This window comes from Solanum verrucosum, unplaced genomic scaffold (genome assembly GCF_900185275.1).
Source record: "Solanum verrucosum unplaced genomic scaffold, falcon-dt-bn FXZP01000184.1, whole genome shotgun sequence".
NCBI lineage: Eukaryota > Viridiplantae > Streptophyta > Magnoliopsida > Solanales > Solanaceae > Solanum > Solanum verrucosum.
In genome coordinates, this window is record NW_026020302.1 from 1,040,617 (window position 1) to 1,060,678 (window position 20,062).

Sequence of the window (20,062 nt, forward strand, 5' to 3'; positions counted from 1 at the left end):
ACACAAGAAATTCTAACTATAGTGTTTTATTTAAAAATATATGTAAAAGGAAAATGACTGAGTTTTCGAAAAACCGATTAAACTTATGGTTTAAGAGAAATCGGGTTTCCAAAAGGACAGAGTCGCCACTTAATTTTTTTTAGTAAAAATCAAGAAAAATCTCAAGGTTTTTCAAAAGATTTAAAACAGATAAAATCAATTGAAAAGGGTTCGAAGTTCAACGTACATTCCGAGAAGGTGTTAGGCCCTCGGAATGCCCGCTAACTCGCGGTTGACCGACAATTTGACCAAAATGATTTTGACTAATTTTAAAATTTTAACTAAGTAAAATAACGCATTTTATTTTAACTAATTTTGAGAAAAAAAAAACTTTAGCTAAGTAAAGAACTTATTTATTTTTAACTAAATTTTTTGAAAACTTTAACTAAGTAAAAGAACTCATTTATTCTTAACTAAATTTTTTGAAAACTTTAACTAAGTAAAAGAACTCATTTATTTATGACTTATTTTGAAATTCTAACTAAATAAGAGAACTTACTTATTTTAACTAATTTTGAAATTTTGACTAAATAAAAGGACTTATTTATTTTAACTAATTTTTGAAATTTTAATTAAGTAAAAAGCTCATTTATTTTAAGCTACTTATTTATTACTATTATTATTTTTTATCATTTTATTTATCTAAAGGGAAATGAACTAGAGGGGAATTTTCTAAGGGGAAATAATTTAAGTGTTGATAAGACTAATATTAAAATAAAAACTAAGTAATAAAATATATATCTTTAATTCGAAAATAAAATGAAATGACCATTCTTGGGGAATTTAATCAAATCAAATCATAAGATAATCAAAACGTTAGTCAAATATAACAAAATAAATAAGAGTAAGGAGAGGAATATCAACTTTGGGCCTTTGGCCCAATTTTAGACTTGCTGAAATTCCTTTGGGCTTTTGGCCCCCATTCCTTTCAAGAAATCTGTGTATACGCCTTTATGTATATCCCTATATACGGATCGTATTTGGGTCCGTATTTCTGCGTTTTTTTTCTTGAACATCATACTTTGACCTGTACTTTATCATCAAACTAGCATTTCCTATATATTTGCAACCCGTAAATCGTATTTCCGGCTGTATACCGGCTGTATACCAGTGTATACAACAGATATATTGGCCTATTTTCATGATTTTCGGGATCTGAAAAATTCAATTTCCAGCCTTTGCACTGCCTGTAACCTGTTCGCTGGCTATTTGGACTCGTTAAAGAAAAGCACGATCTCCGAAATGCAAGGATAGGAAGCGAAGTCCCCACGGACTCAAGAGGGATTCACATTCGACAAGAAAAAAAAAGAAAGGGAAAACATGTTAGTGAATTTAATTTTTCCAATGACTTGAGAAAAGAGCATATTTAGAGAACTTTTAATACCAACTTAATCAAATAAGTAAACCAAAACATAGAAAAGAATTACACCAAATTAATACATTAAATCTTGTGTAGTCAAACAATCATTTTATCACAAAAAGGGGAATGAAATAATATAATGAAAAGTATTAGTATTCTTTTTTTTTTACTGCTTGGTGATCTCAAATAGCGAAGGAAATATGGCTATGTATTTTTGAAAAGACTAGTACAAGTAACAAGACAAATACATGTTTCATGGCCTAAACAAAGTGGCCAATGATTCTAGCAATTTTATTTTATTTTTTTAAAAGAAAGAAGGTACCATAGACAACATACAACCCTTATCCTTTTAAAACTTAGCACGCTGGAAATGTGATATGGTGTATTAAATATTTAAAACTGACATAGTAAACAACCGGTAGCATGGGAGAAAGTGCAAAAAATATGGAAAGAACAGAGATTGAAGAAAAATAGCAGGGACAACACACAACCTCGAAATGTTGACACCTTGATTCGTTCTTTCAACTCGGGACGAAAGAACAAAGGATATGATGTCGGGTACGGAGGCATAACGCCGATTCATAGCAAATAGACACAGACCGAGATTAACAAGAAAATTTCGAAACCCATCATAGAAGTATCATAGAAAAACTAAGACAATAAGAGTAGCATCAATCAAAACACCAACATTTCAATATTTCTACATATGTTCAGGTCACAGTAGAGACCAACCGATGAAACAATAGATAAAATATACGAAAACCTTCAACCTTTAAACAAACGAACCAACCACAAATCGATTCACGATAAACAGTGAGTCACAATAAGCTCAAGCATCATCATGTAAACAGCCCACACACCAACAACGTATTAAAAGCAAAGATAGTTGAATAAAAAATGTGTATTACCTTTAACGGTGTAGCAAATCTGGGACAGACGAGAAGAGCACAACTCCCACCACGACTACGAGCTTAACTTCGCCAGAAACGAAACGAGAACAATACGAACAGTGATTTTTAGTTACCAAAATGTCTGGGATTCGAATAGCTTTTAATTTCTCTAGCCAAAAATTCTTTTTTCTGATGAGAAGTTGTATATATATATATATTATTTTTCCATCCCCTCCAAACAGTGACTAAGAAGAGAATATATACAAGGGATTATTAGGGCATATTTTGGGGGGAATCGGATGGAATCCAGATGAGAATCGGCTCCATTCAAATTCAAATTTCAAAACCTTTCACCATTGAAGGGAGACATGCTTTTTCTGAAATTTTTGCCCTATTCCGGAAGGGGAAAGGCCGAATCAACGCCTCAAATCGACTCTAATGTCCTTGAGATGCCACGTGGAACGATCTCACGTGGCAAGGACGAAAACACGTGCTTGATGGCTGGAAATGGACTGCTGAAATCGCACAGTGGAGAGGGACGTTGAGGCTGAAGACGCTATACAGAGGATATGTACTGTTTTGGTATTGTAATGTTGCTGCTGCGTCTGTTTTTGTTTTTTTGTTTTTAGTATAGCATTGTTGGTCTTGTTAGAGGAATTGGGTTTGGGTTGGGAATGGGTTTCTTTTTAGCAGAAAATAATTGGGCTGGGAATTAAGATTGGGTCTGCTGGATAAGTAAGAGAAAAGGCCCAAAATTGGTCCAAAAAGGGTCCAAGAAGGTAAGTTAGATTGGAATTAGGAAATGGCTTTACGGGTTGCGAATTCGGCCAAGCTAATTAAGAATTTAGCCAAAATCGGATGAATATTCATGAATTCGGCTAAATTCTAAATAGGATGAATTAATATTAATTAATTAACAAGTTTCTTAATCTCAATGAAATAAAATAATTAACTCAAATATAAACTAAATAATTTAAAATATAAGCTATTACACAACTTAAACTAATGAACCAAATATTTAACTAAAACAAAATCTTTTTGAGGATATTTTTTAATAATCATACAATATACTAATTATGTATATTTATGTAAAACATATATATTATCTAAAGATTATAAAAAGTGAGAACACTATCTTAAAATAAGTTGCAAACTATATTATTATATATATATATATATATTTATTTTTATATTTTTATATTTTTATTTAATTTTTTTCAAAATTTCTAAAATTGATTACTTTAAATCGTTTGAAAATTAAGAAGCTCGAAATTAATTATTACCGGGGAGGGTCAAAATTAGGTGTCAACATATAGAACTTCTTGAATTCTATTCCTAAGAACTCTCAATATAGTAGGCTTTTGCGTATTTTCTTACTCTTTCTTCCTCTCGTTTCTTGATGCTGCAAAAGACAATCTGTCTTGTCTGTTTTTGACATCCTTTTATAGAGTTGAAAGATTGGTGTCCAATGTATACAAGGAAACGACATAAAGTTGTGTACGAAAAGGAAAGGATTTATTTTTGACCTTTTATTACAAATCCTGTTAGCACACAACTTCCTCTTTTATTTGTTTCCTTCTTTAGCTTTGCTTTCTTGCTTCAATTGTTTCCTTCTTTTGCTCTGCTTTCTTGCTTTAATTCCTTTTTGACTCTTCTTTTTGAAACCCTTTTAAAATCGGTTTGCATATCAAGATGTGTCTATCATCAAAACTTCATAAATCATCAAGATGAAGAAAGTAGCTAGAGCATATCTCAAGGAAGCACTATGGTTAAATGATGTCTATATTCCAAAATGCGAGGAGTACATGAAAGTTGCAATTGTAAGTACTACTGTTATGATGGCTGCAACAACTTTCTTGTGTGTTATGGAGGAAAATATTACCAAAGAGACATTTGAATGGGTAATAAATGAGCGTTTGATTCTTCGAGCTTTAACAGTAATCGGCAGATTAAAGGACGATATTAATACAAATGATATAAGTGTTGAATAATAATTTTAAATAAATAGATATGTGTTTCGATAAAATTACTGAAATTTATAATATACAATTAGGTGGACCTCTATAAATAGATATGCTTCTTTTCTGTTCCTTTTTATTTATATTTTTTGAATAGGATCGAGTTAACCCACATGGATGACCCGTAATCCAACTCCAACATATTGAAATCTATTTTTATGCATGCAGTTCTAACAACAAAGAAGCTTCATTCATTGAATGCTACATGAAAGAACACGGAGTTTCAAAGCAAGAGGCATATGTTGAGGCTCAAAAGAAACTCACTAATGCATGGAAAGACATGAACGAGGAATTCCTCAACCCTTCTGAAGTACCAACATTTGTCCTCGAACAAGTTATAAATTTTGCACGCTTGGCATATATTTTCAAAGAGGGTGATTTTATAAATATCCGAAGTGAATTTAAGGATATGATTACCTTGTTGTTTATTGAACCTGTCAATGTTATGTTCGAGGATAAATGTTAAGTAAACAATGGTTCGGTATCGAGTACATATATAAAAATAATTGGATATACCTCTATTTAATTATATATGGGTGAATAATGTTAATGCTGTTTGTTTTAATTCTTTTATGATTTCAATAATTTTAATTACGTTAGCATACGATTTTTGGGAACAAAGAGAGTTTGGTTTTGATAAAGATTTGGACTCATAAGGTGTTCTAAGTAATATTGAAACAAACATTTAAGTTTGGCCTTAGTTAGATAACAAATATACACTTCAATTTGAGAATGTACGTTTAAATACCTCAATTTGGTAAATTCAGACATATACTGATTTTTCCAAAAAAAAATTAAAATCACATACTTTGACCAATTATTACCAAGTGTTGTAAGCCAGATTATTATTATTATTATTAAAAAGAGCTACAATAATCAATAATTCAAAAACATTTGAAAATCATGATCAGAATAAACACCTTTTAACTTTCTAAATAATATAATAATCTATATATATAATAAAGCTAGATGTAGGAGAGGTGATGTGGCATGCTTCTAAAGCCAAGAATGACATATATTTTTTTTCTCATTTTTTTTTTGACATTTTTCTTAATTTTTTACATTTATACAATTTATTTAAAAACCTACAAATTATATCTTAATTACATTAATTTAGAAAGCTCAAAAGCCATTATCATTAATTTAATGAATCTTTTTATTTCTAATTAAACCAAATAATTAATACATTTTACCTTTTACATCCGTTTTGCTCTTTTTTCCATTCATGGGTGAACATTGAACAATAATTGTAATCTAATTAAATTGAGCAATTAATACATTCAATGTCTGTGTTTCTTTATGTTCTTTCATATTCCTTATTTATCTTTATATTGTCAATTTATTTGTGATTGTGAAGCTTCACTTTTGCAGGTTGTTGGGTTTATACCTAAAGGCTAAAAGGTCTAATTTTACACATATAAAAAGTCAAAAATTGTGTGACATGTATGGTAAGTTGTTTAAATATATTCTTTATATTTTTTTAATATTATTTTATACTAAATTGAGGTAGGATTATGTGTTATCAAATAGAGAACTCAAAGGAATAATATCGATTTTTTTACTTCGCAGATTTACAGTATTTTATTTTTAATTTGCATCTTCATAATTTCTCTTGAGAAATTTACGTGTTATTAGATATTCTATTTTGATAAAATTTATTTGTATGTGTTATATTTTTTTAGGATATTTAAATGGATTCATTTTTACGGTCAAATTAAGGTATGTATTGTTTTGGTTGAGAACTACTTTAGAATCTCTTTATTAATTCTTACTCAACATTTGATAAATCTTGATATATTGTGTTATTCATCTACATCAAGGAATCTCATATATTGTTGTAATTACTAAATAATTGATGTATTTTTTGGTTGAGAACTACTTTAGAATCTCTTTATTAATATTTCTTACTCAACATTTGATAAATTTTGATATTTTGTGTTATATCATCTACATCAAGGAGTCTCATATATTCGACCTATAATATCTACCTCAATGTTGAATTCTAAAGTAATTACTACTTCCGTTCACTTTACTTATCATATTTTACTTTTTTATGGTTAATTTAATTATTTTTTACGCTGAATTGAATTAGATTAATTCACTATTTTAAAATTAAAATTAAAATATTTTGAAATTTGTATGAAAAATACTATAAGATTCAATGTTTCTCATATTAATATAATAAAAAAATACATATTAAATATAGGTGAAAGCTCATATAATTGGACTCTCGAAAAACAAAATATAAGAAACAAAATTAAATGGAGAATGTATATACTCTACAAATTCATAAACATTTTTCTACTTCTTAATTGACACTGTAATTTTGGAAGCTATTTTTATGTTTATTTAAAAATAGAGGCAAAACTTAACTTTTTTATTACAAATAATCATTGAGGTGAAGTTGAAATTCATACATATTTTGCAACTTTTTTTTATTGCACCTAACAATGATCAATCAAACATGAGTAACAATAAATACTACATTGGAACATGAGCATATATATGATAAATCAATTAAAAAGAGAGAGAGAGAGGATGAAGAGGCAACCACCCTAAAGAACACAAGCTCCAAATACATATAAAGATTGTCAAATTAAATACTTTTAAAATTTTAGTAAAATAATTTATAATATTTTTTGGTTTATTTAAAAAATAGTATAATGATGTTTTTCTCCAAATTTCTTATGATTCATTTAGTCTCAATGTTCGAAAAATCGATATGGACAATGCACTGTGTGGTTCTTTTTTTATATATATATAAATATATTTGTATATGTATTTATAGTTCTTTTTCTTTAAGAAAATAGGTTTCAAAAAGATTATATATATATGCTCAAAACATATACAAAATTTCTTGAAATTCTTTTCTTTCTTTACTTCCTATTAAGAAAAATAATTATTTTTTTCTTCACTTATAAGTACACTACACAAGTATTTAGAGAAGATTAAAAACTTTTAAGTGATAACAAATCATAGAAGAATATATAAATTAAAGATCTTTTAAAAAAATAATTGAATTGAAAGATCGATTTGCGTGTAAATTCTATTGAAAATATTTGAATAAAATTTATATAAAATATTTCAAAACTGCGCACAGCGCGGCCAAATTCACTAGTTACATATAAAATGGAAAATGAGTGAGGTGTATCGATCAATTACACACTTTACAAGGATGGAAAATTAGGATAATTTCACGGATAATTACTCAAATTTTATTTTATTGAACCAAAATCAATGAATTATTTCTTTATAAATGAAAAAGTCACTACACTATTTTTGAAATTATAAACGCCCTCAACTTTGCCTAATCTAAAATTTGAGCACACCTCGACACTCGATGGGAGTAATATATATGGTCAAACAAAAAATAAAATTTAAGGATGGATTGACGATGTAAATCTACATAATTTTTAACGTGTGTATTATATGTATATTTCATATTAATTAGTACTGATATTAAAAAAATAATAAATAGAAAAATACAAGCAAACAATTTACATTATTAGTGTATGTATCAGATACTTATAATAATAGTTGAAGCAAGTAATATGAAGTTATAAATATTAATAATTATATGAAAAATGAGAATTCCACTCATAAGTAAAACACCAAAGGGAAATATTATCATACCATATAGCATAATTAATAAACATTACATGATGGCTTTTATTTCATGATAATAATTCTTACAATAAGCTCCAAATAGCAGCAAGAATATTACTACTACATCTTGCCACTAATTAGTACAAGGTGATTATATATATTATTACTATTCACCTTTGTATCTAGGAGCAACACTTCCGGCCGCCACCACCACGTCCACCGTGGCCGCCGCCACCACCACGTCCACCACCGCCTGAGTATCTACCACCACCATGGCCTCCGCCACCGCCACCACCACCGCCAGGGTATCCACCACCACCACGGCCGCCACCACCTGGGTATCCACCACCATGGCCACCGCCATGGTATCCGCCACCACTTCGGCCACCGCCAGGGTATCCACCGCCACCACCACCACGGCTGCCGCCAGGGTATCCACCACCACGGCCACCTCCAGGGTATCCACCGCCACCACCGGGGTACCCGCCATATTCGGCTTCATGTACTTCATTTTTGTTACTTGATTTCTTGGCTGCATCAATTACGTAAACAAGAATGTTATTCTTAACTTTTTCTTCTTTTTTTTTTCAAAAAAAATTATTTTCGATTTTATCTTACTTTTCTTTTTAGTCGAAAAAAAAAAGACACTTTCCTTCTTTGGCAACTCCTTATTTTAGCTTTTTCACGTGGTATGTTTAATACCAGAAGATTCATAAATTCTCCTTACTTTTTTTTAAATTTATATAAGTCAAAACCAAACAAATAAATTAAAACGGAGGGAACATTTTTGTTTAATACCAACTCTGCATTATAAAATTCTGTAATCCATAACTTATATGGAGATTTCTCGTCAAAGTTCAAAAGGTTAAAATATACTATATAGTAATATATATGCAAAATTTCATCAGGTTCAGCATGAGCTACTTCGAGAATGGATCGAATTAAACAATTTTTCTATCTTCACATGATAAGAGTATAGTTGTGTACATACCACCTTCTCATGATAAGAGTATGTTTTACTTGAGTCGAGAATGGATCGAATTAAACAACTTTTCTATCTTCACATGATAAGAGTATAGTTGTGTACATACCACCTTCACATATCCTTTATGAAATTGCACTGAATATGTTATTATTGTTAAATATGTTATTATTGTTATTGTAATATACATGCAAAATGTAAAACTAATTATATAAAATTGAACAATTAGTAAGAATAATTGGTCAAGCTAGCATCTAGAGCACAAGTAGAAATATTCATCTGAACTCAATATTTTCGAAATAAATTATAAAAATATATTATACTGAATGGATATACTTACAATCCTCTTCAGAAGTAGTGGTGGAAGTCTCAGCCAACTCCCTAGCTAAAACCTCAGAACTTATCATTACAAATATGACCAAAAAAAGGCCAAGAACCAGAAATGCCTTGGAACCCATTTTTTTGTTTCCCTTATGATATTTGAATTAATTAAAGGATGAAGAAATTGAGAGATTGTTGGGTTCTATTTATAGAAAGATTTGAATGGATAAAATGATTGAAGAGAGAGTATTATTTGGACGTAAACAGAAGCAAATTCAGAATTTAAAGTTTATGAGCTTTTAAGGATCTCAATTTTTTATTTTTTTATTTTAAAAGAGGACTTTAATATAAGTACCCAAGAGGAATTAAAGTATTAAACCCTCACTGAAAACTTAAGTAGGTTTCGTTTCTACCATTGAACTAAGAACTTATTTTGTTATTAAATTTTCAACAAATATTTTATATATAATTAATAAATTTTTTAATATAAATATAAGATTTATGTAAAAATTATTACGTTTCTGAAAATTCACGCTCGATACTCTAGATCCGCCCCTAGAGTGGGAACATGCATTTATGGAATTAATGTGTGGACCAATATTCAGTCGGCAGCTGAAGAAATTTAGTGAAGATTTCACATTTGAGTTCATACACATGACAAGTACTATATATAATTTGTTGCATTATATTTAAGTTAAACTTACATGTAACAAACTGATATATATTTATCTACATAAAAGTCTAATTTGATATCTTTAAATTTGGATCAATAGATAAAGTCATACAGCCGTCAATATGGGCTAGGCCCATTGGGCCGGCCTGGCCTAACCCGGGATTTAATAGGGATGGGCTAAGATTTTTGGAGCCCATTTAAAAAAAGGGCTTTTTAGCCCGACATGAATAAGCCTGCTGATTTGTGGGGCTTGAGAAATATAGGTAGGGCCGGTCCGTGGGCCAAATAAAAATAATTTTAAAAATATAATATAATATTAAAATTTAAAATTAAAGAGAGTCCAAACTCAAAATCTATTTAATATTTAACTAATTGAAACCGCATATAAATTGCAGATGAAAATAAAGATGTTAAGACAACCTTGCCACAAGCTGATTCAAATATGCTCGATGAAGATGATCATGAAGTGTTGGATACGCCATAGATTTCATTATGTGTTAGATACGCCATAAGTTTCATGATTTTTTTTAAGGAATTTATTTTTAACTTTTTTATGGTTGGAATATTGTCACATTTTTTGTGTTTTAATGTGACAAAACAATTATGTTAATATTTCTATTTAGATATTTATACTTTTATTTGAAAAACCTTAATAAATATTATAAAGATAATTTTATTTGTGGATTTGATTAACAAGCAGTAACATTAACACCGTGTAATATTGTTTTGTCGATATTTATGATAATATTTTAAAATTATAATTTATAATTTATTTTAATAATTATAAAAAAAATATAACTTTAAAAAAAGTGGGTTGGCACGGCAAGCATGTAGCCCACGTACTTGTGGGCTGAGCTGATCGTTTTTTGGCCCACACCAAAAAGGGGCTAGCCCAGCCTAACCCGTAAAATGTCAAAGTTTGTATGGGTCAACCCGGATAGAATGGGCTAGCCCATATTGACAGCTCTAGATAAAGTCTTGTCTCGCTACAAATCTATCAACAGATTATTGTGATTTTAGTTTTTAGAATATATTATCCGAAAGTTTCTGATAGATGAACAAGGAATTAAATTTGACGTTCAACCTACTAATATCAATCTCAATAATTTTCAATGATTAAATCCAATCAGACCTTCAAAACTACAAAACATTATATTTCTCAACCGTACGTATTTATATGGGTTCATTATCCATTTTGGACACATTATAAGATCACCAAAATCTTTTTGTTAGCAAAGTAGTCGACGGCTCTTGTGGGGAAATGGTATATTAAATGTTGATGTGTTATTGGATTTATATCATACAAATAAATATAATATATTGCATTGAAATAAACATAGTCATGTGACTCTTTTGTGTTTCTTCATTGTCAAAATTTTCTAAAAATATTTTATTAAAAAAAAGTAAGTGACTTATATTCTCTAAAAATGGTATAATGATGGAAAAAATAAATTTTACATTAGTGTTATTCTAAGTTGATTGTCTCTATCTAGTTCACCCTCGTCACTACGTCCCTATCCTACCATGCACCACACCTCCTCTCGAAACCCATGCTCCGACCAGCTCTCAACAATCCCCCCACCCCCATCCCCCTCGCCTTCATCCACCCCTTTTCCAACCTCTGAGTGTTTGCCTGATTATATTACAAATATTCTTGAAACAATATTTTTTTTATCGTACCAAACATATTTTTAATATAAAATTATGTATATATATATATAGGAAAAGATAACAGGCTCTAATAGCCACATACATACAGTTTTACTAATGCCGACGAATAAATGCTTGTGGAAAATGTCAAACAGTCACTTACCAATTGTGTTGACCAGTGCCGACTCAATAAGATTGGGGGCCTCAAGCGAAACTTAAGAGAGGGACCCTAATATTTTATATCTTTCATCTTATATACTTTTATTTAAAATCTACTTTTAATTTCTATCTTTTTTAGATACGAAGCCATTGGCTACCATTTTATAATAGATTTGTTTTAATAATTCCTTTTTAATTGATAATATAGCTAATTCATTCAATTTCTCTTGAGACATTGTTGATCTTAAATAAGATTTAATCAATTTTAGTTTCACAAATATTCTTTGGGCCGAGACAACGGTTACAAGAACGGTTAATATTATTCTATAAGCAATATGTATATTTAGAAAAGAATCAAGTCTTTTTATTTCATTGAGGATTTTCATTACATCATTATATTCCACATATATTATTTCTCTTAACACTTTTAATTCAAAAAATAAATTTAAACCATCAATATCAAAATAACATATATTTAACATAATTAGTATGTGTTAAAGAAAGTTTAAGGTTAAATCAATGTTTTTTTTTTAAAAAAATCTCTTCATCTAGTGATCACAATTTACCAATTTACCACTAAATAAGAAACCAAAAATATTCTCATATGCTTCAATTGGTTCAATTCTATTTTGAAGTGAAAAAATAGCTTGATCTACTATATATATATATATAGTAATCAACTCTAATTTCAAGGGACTTTGTGATTTCGTTACCAATATTTTCATCAAACTGTTTCTTACAAAATTCAGGTTCTATATTCATTCAGATGCAATTTCCTTGGTAGAAATCATAGCATTCACAGTACATATAATTTTTTTAAAATAATATTTATAGGTAAAAAAAAAAAATTAAAAATGGGGCACCTAAAAATATGGGACCCCAAGCGGTGGCTTTAGTGGCCTAGGGGTTGAGACGGCCCTGGTGTTGACAAAACGTCTTGTTTGTTAGTTCTGCTTATCACAAAAAAATGTATTAATTAATTATACTCACCAATCAACCAACCACCAAACTCGAAAATTATTATTGAGTCGGATTTATTCATAAGAGTACTACTGTTAATTAGCTCGTTAGCATATATTAACTAGCGTCCTCTTATTTATGTTTATGGTATATATATAAAAATAAATACACACATAATATGAGTGTATGGAGAAATCAAAGGATTAATCTGTTTTGTGATAATAATTTCTATGATCGATAATACGAACTATGGTCATAGTGGATTCAATTCCGCGATAAAATAATTTCATAAATCTCCTAAATTAATGTTGATATTGAATTATGACGCATTAAAAAAACATTATTATAAGAGTTTGAACCCGGCCCATGTTAAATTCTGTGGTATATTATTAGGAAAAATATTATGAAATAACAAATTATAAATGAAATAGAAGATGAATTGAAAAAAGAAGGTAAAGCAGACCGGGCCTACTATGCAAAAGTTGAGGTAATTAAGCTTGCTTAATAACTCATCCTCATTAATTAATCTATGTAAAATAATTACTCTCACTCTATTCATTTTTATTTGTCCAGTGTTTCAAAAATACATTCACTTTTACTTGTCGGTGAGAACGTATGAAGAAAATATAATTACCATGGAAAAATAATTTAGTGAATTTGGTACACGATAAAACAAAAGTCATGTGATAATTAGTGAAATCACAATCCAAAACTAGATAAAGTATGCTTATTATCTAATTTTACTTTTTATATTATTTCTTTGTAGATGAAAAAATGGATCAAATCATATTTCAAGGAAGCACAATGGTTGAATGCTTGCTATTTTCCAAAATGTGAGGAGTATATGGAAAATGCAATTACAAGCATTGTCATCAAATTGATTGCAACAATTTCCTTGGTATGTTTGGAGGAATTTATTATAACCAAAGAAACTTTGGAATGGGTAACAAGTGATTCTTCGATTCTTCAAGCTTCATCAGTATTAAGTCGATTAAAGGACGACATTATTGGACATCATGTAAGATAATAAATGAATTTGATAAAAATTAAATATATTATTGTATTGAGCATATTAAAATCTATTTGATGCAGTTTGAACAACAAAGAACACATATACCATCATTCTTTGAATGTTATATGAAAGAACGTGGAGTTTCAAAGCAAGAGACATATATCAAGGTTCAGAAGATAATGAGTAATGCATGGAAAGATATAAACACGGAATTGCTCTATCCTTCTCAAGTACCAATGTTTGCTGTAGAACAAGCTATAAATCCAACACGCTTGACACTTTCTTTCGAAAAGAATGATTTTATAAGTACTAATTGTGGATTTATGGACAGACTCATCTCATTGTTTGTTGATCCTATCAAAATAAGAGGTATATATGGAGCAAAATATGGTTTAAAAAAATGGTGTGCAAATTTCTAGTAATGTTTGAGAATTAATTATTTTATCAAGGAATGAGAGTTTGTAGCTAGATTGTTTCACAGTGATGCTTCTTATAATAAAATCCAACAATGAAGCCTATTTCATTTTATAATTCGATTATCATTTTCGATTTTTTTTTGTGAATTCAGACATATATTGATTTTTCCTATTTTTTTTTTTTTTAAATCACATATTTTGACCCAAATACCAAGTATTATAAGTCATACTACTATAATTAGTTTTTCAAAAAAGAGCTACAATAATCAATAATTCAAAACATTTCAGAAAATCGTAGAATAATAAATGCCCTCAATTTTGCCTAATCTAAATTTACATAGTTTTTGGACATTATAAGTATGTTTCATAATAAATGTGTGATGAGTTCCACGGAAATCGAAGAGAAAAATATAAGCAAATTTACACTAGCTATTGGTGTATATTGATACTTGATATTGATAATAATAGTGAACGGTTAGTCGAAACAAATTATAATAATATGAAATGAGAATTCCGCCCATAAGTAAAACACCAAAGGAAAGTATTATCATACCATATCATAATTAACAAACATTACATGATGGCTTTTATTTCATGATAATAATTCTTACAATAAGCTCCAAATTTAAAGCAGCAAGAATATTACTACTACATCTTGCCACTAATTAGTACAAGGTGATAAGTATATATTACTATTCATTCACCTTTGTATCTAGGAGCAACACTTCCGGCCACCACCACCACCACCACCATGGCCACCGCCAGGGTATCCTCCACCACCACCACTACGGCCGCCGCCAGGGTATCCATCGCCACCACCAGGGTACCCGCCATATTCGGCTTCATGTACTTCATTTTTGTTACTGGATTTCTTGGCTGCATCAATTAAGTAAACAAGAATGTTACTCTTAACTTGTTTTTTTTTTTTCAAAAAATATTATTTCCGATTTATTTGTCTTACTTTTTTTAGGCCTAAAAAAATGACACTTTTCTTCTTTGGCAACTCCTTATTGGTATGTTTAATATCAGAAGATTCAAAAATTCTAAATCATAAGATTCAAAAATTCTATTTACTTTTTTTAAAAATCTGCATACGTCAAAACCAAACAAATAAATTAAAACGGAGGAAATATTTTTGTTTAATACCAACTCTGCATTAGAAAATTCTGTAATCCATAACTTATATGGAGATTTCTCGTCAAAGTTCAGAAGGTTAAAGTATACTATATAATATGTATGCAAAATTTCATTAGGTTCAGCATGGGCTACTTTATGTTTTACTTGAGTTGAGAATTGATCGAATTAAATAACTTCTCTATCTTCACATGATAAGAGTATAGTTGTGTACATACCACCTCCTCCATATCCTTTGTGAAATTATACTGAATATGCTATTATTATTATCGTAATATACATGCAAAATGTAAAACTAATTATATAAAATTGAACAATTAGTAAGAATGATTGGTCAAGCTAGCATCTAGAGCACAAGTAAGGAATGTTCATCTGAACTCAATATTTTCGAGATAAATTATAAAAATATATGTGAAATTTCCTTATAAAATGAGCATATTATACTGAATGGATATACTTACAATCCTCTTCAGAAGTAGTGGTGGAAGTCTCAGCCAACTCCCTAGCTAAAACCTCAGAACTTATCATTACAAATATGACCAAAAAAAGGCCAAGAATCAGAAATGCCTTGGAACCCATTTTTTTGTTTCCCTTATGATACTTGAATTAATTAAAGGATGAAGAAATTGAGAGATTGTTGGGTTCTATTTATAGAAAGATTTGAATGGATATAATGATTGAAGAGAGAGTATTATTGGATGTAGTATACACATGACAAGTAGTATATATAATTTGTTGCATTATATTTAAGTTAAACTTACATGTAACAAATTAAAACTGATACATATTTATCTCCATAAAAGTCTAATTTGATATCTTTAAATTTGGATCGATAGATAAAGACATCTATCGGACAGATTATCGTGATTTTAGCATAAAAATTGTATTTTAATTTTAGAATATATTATCCGAAAGTTTCTGATAGATGAACAAGGAATTGAATTTGACATTCAACTTACTAATATCAATCTCAATAATTTTCAATGATTAAATCCAATCAAATCAAGGGCGGCTCAACGTGATTGGGGGACTAAAGCGAAATTTTGATTCTAGGCCTAAAATATAAGCAAACTTCATGTACGTATTTATTCAAAATTTATTTTTCTTACATTATTTAGATGAAAATTATTAGTATTTTAATATTATTTTTTCAGTAATTAGTTTTAGGTAAGATTTTATCAACTCAACATTGAAAAACATCCTTTCAGTGAGGCAATTATTATATGAATTGTTAACATAATTATATAAGTAATAAGTTGACAAATATTAAATAAAGATAAGAGTTAGAACCATAGAATTTGATGCAAGAAGTTGATGACTTGGTATACCCATTTTAATATGGTTGTAGTAATGCCTGAAACTAAAATTAAAAAAGAAATTAAAAAAAAATTGTAATTCACTTTGTTCAACACTTTTCACTATTAATTCTTATTTTTAACAAAGTATAAAAGATGTTAAAGTGGGTAAAATAATATATTTTAAAAAAATTATACTTTTTATCATAAATAATCAATTAGTTCTATAGAAATTTTAACACATAATTTATTCTTGATAAAATTTAGGGCCCCCAAAAGGCAAAAGCCTTATTTGCCAAAGCATAGAGCCGGCCCTAAATCAAACCTTCAAAAATTCAAAACATTATTACTCAACTGTACGTATTTATGTGGGTTCATTATCCATTTTGGACACATTATAAGATCACCAAAATCTTTTTGTTAGCAAAGTAGTCGACCGCTCTTGTGGGGAAATGGTATATTATATCATACAAAAATGAATATAATATATTGCATTGCAATAGACATAGTCATGTGTTTTCTAAAAATATTTTATCAAAAAAAAGTAAGTGACTTATATTCTCTAAAAATGGTATACATGATGGAAAAGTAGAAAAAATAAATTTTATATTAGTGTTATTCTAAGTTGATTGTCTCTCTTTAGTTCATCCTCGTCTCTACGTCCCTATCCTACCATGCACCACACCTCCTCTCGAAACCCAGGCTCCGACCGGCTCTCAACACCCCCCCCCCTCCCTCCATCCCCCTCGCCTTCATCCACCCCTCTTCCAACCTCAGAGTGTTTGTAATGAGATAGTTAAAAAAGAAGGAGAGTGTTTAGAGTTAGTTAGGACTACTTCAAGAAGTTAGTTAGAAGGTAGTTACCAAAAAGTTAGGTAAGTTAGTTAGTAAGGAAAATATAAATACATAGGATTTAGTCATTGTATATCTACTGCTTAAAAAGGAAAAATAACAAATACTTTCTTCTTTTCCAATTCTATTGTTCTTATAATTCATAGTGAATATCTTCATGGTATCAAAGCGGGTGATAAAACTTTAAAGAAGTCATCTGTGTATTACATCTGAAGATCAGAATCTGGAGAAGTCATCTGTGTATTACGTCTGAAGATCAGAATCTGGAGAATTCTATTCGTCTCTGTGTATTATGTCTGAAGATCAGAGTCTAAAGAATTCTGATCATCTTGATAATTCAGTTTATTATTATATTATACCGTTGGTAATAATATGAAGATTTCCACGCCTTACTGAGAATTAATGTTATGTGGGATTACTTACTTTAATATATGGTGGCATTAATTTTGTCGTTCTTTGGTTTATTTATAAGGATATATAGATTATAGTCAAAATTGGATTTACCAATTCCTTTAGTCTAGGTGTTCATGATATTGAAAATTTTGATTCTCGATTTTCAAAAATACTATACTATCATATCAAATTAACTAATTTGGTGTAATCATAATTTTAAGTTTGATTTCGATAGCATTCGTCATAGTAAGTTGGTATGATATATAGAGTAAAAGCTTATGACTTCAATTTTCAAAAAAATGTCGCAATTATATATCATATTAATGTCTCAATTGACTTCTCTTTTTTCATAAATTTTCGATTAATACCATAATTTCGACTTATCACTCTTCAAATTGAACGACATAATATCTGATTAAATAATTGAGAAAGAAACACCAAATTAGGGAAAATATTGTCTCACAGCATAGCATAATTAACAAACGCTACATACATGATGACTTTTTATTTCATAATTCTTACAAAAAGTTGTAGAAATTAAATTAAAGTAGCAAGAGTTTTAATCACTAGTATTACATCTTTGCCAGTACAAATATTTATTGCTCCCCATAATTAACAGCACCTATAGCACTCATAGTTATTGCCGTTGCAACAACCATTGCGGCAGTGTTCTACAACACCACCGCCGCCACGTCCGCCGCCAGGGTATCCACCGCCACCACGTCCACCGCCACCACGTCCGCCGCCGGGATATCCACCATGTCCGCGACCGCCGCCAGGGTATCCTCCGCGGCCGCCGCCAGGGTATCCTCCGCGGCCGCCACCAGGATATCCGCCTCTACCACGACCGCCGCCAGGGTAGCCACCACCACCGCGGCCACCACCAGGGTAGCCACCACCAGGGTATCCACCACCACCACCGGGGTATCCACCGCCACCGCCAGGGTATCCACCGCCACCGCCGGGGTATCCGCCACCAAATTGGTCTTCATGTACTACATTCTTGTTATTGGATTTCTTTGCTGTATCAATTGTGTAAACAAGAATGTTATGACAATAACCTATTTTTAAAATTTGTGATTTCGAATATGTCATGACATTTTTATGATTATAAAAACATACGTCCTTACGGGTAAAACATATACGTACCTTAAATAATATTATAATAAGTACGTTTATGTTTCAAAGAAAATATTTTCTAATAAATTATTTTTCAGCGAAAACATTTTCCTTTGTACCAAACACAACCATAAAAGGAACAAATAATGAGAGGACTCTTACACTTCTCTTCTGAAGTCTCAGTAAACTCTTTAGCTACAACCTCAGAGCTTATCATTACATAAATGGCCAAAAAAAGGCCAAGGAACATAAATGTCTTAGAGCCCATTTTACCCACTAAACTTAACTATGATACTTGAAATTATAGGATGGTGAAGCTTATGTATAGTTGGTCTCTCTATATAGTAAGATTCAAATGCATTACAAATGGTAGGGGAAGGACATTATTTGAAGGTGTGAGAGGTGCATTTATGGGATGTGCTTTTGGCAGGTGAAGACTTCACAATTATTGGGCTCATTAATATAACCAAGTTTAAGTTATATATATCGTCAGTTTAAAAATAATTTATATAATCATATCATTTTTATTGTTGTCGTGTTTATTCACTTTGAAATAACTTCAGATAAAATATGATTGAAGTTCAGATATTTTAATCTAAAATTTAACAAAATAGCTGAACTTCAATCATATGTTTATGAATTTTAGGCAAGATTATCTGAACTTCAAATTGAAAAAGCTAAAATTTAGATATATATAGTTAAAGTTCAGATAAGATGACTAAACTTCAGTTCAAAATAACTGAACTTCAATCATATGTGCTTCAGTGTCAACCGTATAAAACTTAAAACAGTTTGTTTGAATTTTGGTTTGATTTACCCTAACTTCAAACCTGCATGTTTGAAATTATTCTAAAATGAATAGACTTGCAAGTTTTTATGTAGTACGATTGAGATAATCGGATATTAGCGCACTTCGACCTTCTATCTAGGCTTGGCAAATTCCAAATTAGCTAACTTTTATTCTAAGATTAATTTTTGTTAACCACTAATCTCTAAAATTTCTCTAAATATTTTGTACACATCATTATAATAATAAGATCTCCAAAATCCTTTTGGCAACAAATTAGTAGACGACGGCTCTTGTGGGGAAATTGTACATTAAATGTTGATGTATTGTCGGATTATTATGCAATAATTAAAATAAAATATTTGCTCAACTTGTAGGACAAACCTTATCCTGGAA

The 20,062-nt window shown here is 30.0% G+C and overlaps 3 protein-coding genes and 1 pseudogene across 3 annotated transcripts; 1 reads left to right on the plus strand and 3 right to left on the minus strand.

The window, feature by feature from the left end:
- Positions 1-4,773, plus strand: part of LOC125834885 (sesquiterpene synthase 14b-like) — an 11,491-nt pseudogene extending 6,718 nt beyond the window's left edge.
- Positions 4,774-7,911: 3,138 nt separating this feature from the next.
- On the minus strand, positions 7,912-9,468 carry LOC125834846 (uncharacterized). The gene is made up of 2 exons (XM_049514001.1): positions 9,236-9,468; positions 7,912-8,445 (listed from the first exon to the last, which is right to left on the minus strand). Exons 1-2 carry the CDS (start codon positions 9,351-9,353, stop codon positions 8,096-8,098), a joined length of 468 nt encoding a protein of 155 aa, XP_049369958.1. The 5' UTR covers positions 9,354-9,468; the 3' UTR covers positions 7,912-8,095.
- A 5,138-nt stretch (positions 9,469-14,606) lies between these two features.
- Positions 14,607-15,898, minus strand: LOC125834849 (glycine-rich protein-like). The gene is made up of 2 exons (XM_049514004.1): positions 15,682-15,898; positions 14,607-14,962 (listed from the first exon to the last, which is right to left on the minus strand). The coding sequence occupies exons 1-2, from the start codon at positions 15,797-15,799 to the stop codon at positions 14,799-14,801; spliced, it is 282 nt and encodes a 93-aa protein (XP_049369961.1). The 5' UTR covers positions 15,800-15,898; the 3' UTR covers positions 14,607-14,798.
- Positions 15,899-18,202: 2,304 nt separating this feature from the next.
- Positions 18,203-19,214, minus strand: LOC125834848 (glycine-rich cell wall structural protein-like). Its single transcript, XM_049514003.1, has 3 exons — positions 19,042-19,214; positions 18,675-18,782; positions 18,203-18,545 (listed from the first exon to the last, which is right to left on the minus strand). The coding sequence occupies exons 1-3, from the start codon at positions 19,145-19,147 to the stop codon at positions 18,373-18,375; spliced, it is 387 nt and encodes a 128-aa protein (XP_049369960.1). The 5' UTR covers positions 19,148-19,214; the 3' UTR covers positions 18,203-18,372.
- Positions 19,215-20,062: the final 848 nt, after the last annotated feature.

Bases quoted from the DNA above. Each gene is read 5' to 3' on its own strand.
- LOC125834849 (XM_049514004.1), bottom strand. From the start codon at position 15,799: ATGGGTTCCAAGGCATTTCTGATTCTTGGCCTTTTTTTGGTCATATTT. The intron at 14,963-15,681 runs GTAAGTATATCC...TAATTGATGCAG, and splicing joins CACTACTTCTGAAGAGGATT to CCAAGAAATCCAGTAACAAA.
- LOC125834848 (XM_049514003.1), bottom strand. From the start codon at position 19,147: ATGGGCTCTAAGACATTTATGTTCCTTGGCCTTTTTTTGGCCATTTAT. The intron at 18,783-19,041 runs GTAAGAGTCCTC...CAATTGATACAG, and splicing joins TGAGACTTCAGAAGAGAAGT to CAAAGAAATCCAATAACAAG. The intron at 18,546-18,674 runs GTGGTGGATACC...GCGGCCGCGGAG, and splicing joins CGGTGGATACCCCGGTGGTG to GATACCCTGGCGGCGGTCGC.
- LOC125834846 (XM_049514001.1), bottom strand. From the start codon at position 9,353: ATGGGTTCCAAGGCATTTCTGGTTCTTGGCCTTTTTTTGGTCATATTT. The intron at 8,446-9,235 runs GTAAGTATATCC...TAATTGATGCAG, and splicing joins CACTACTTCTGAAGAGGATT to CCAAGAAATCAAGTAACAAA.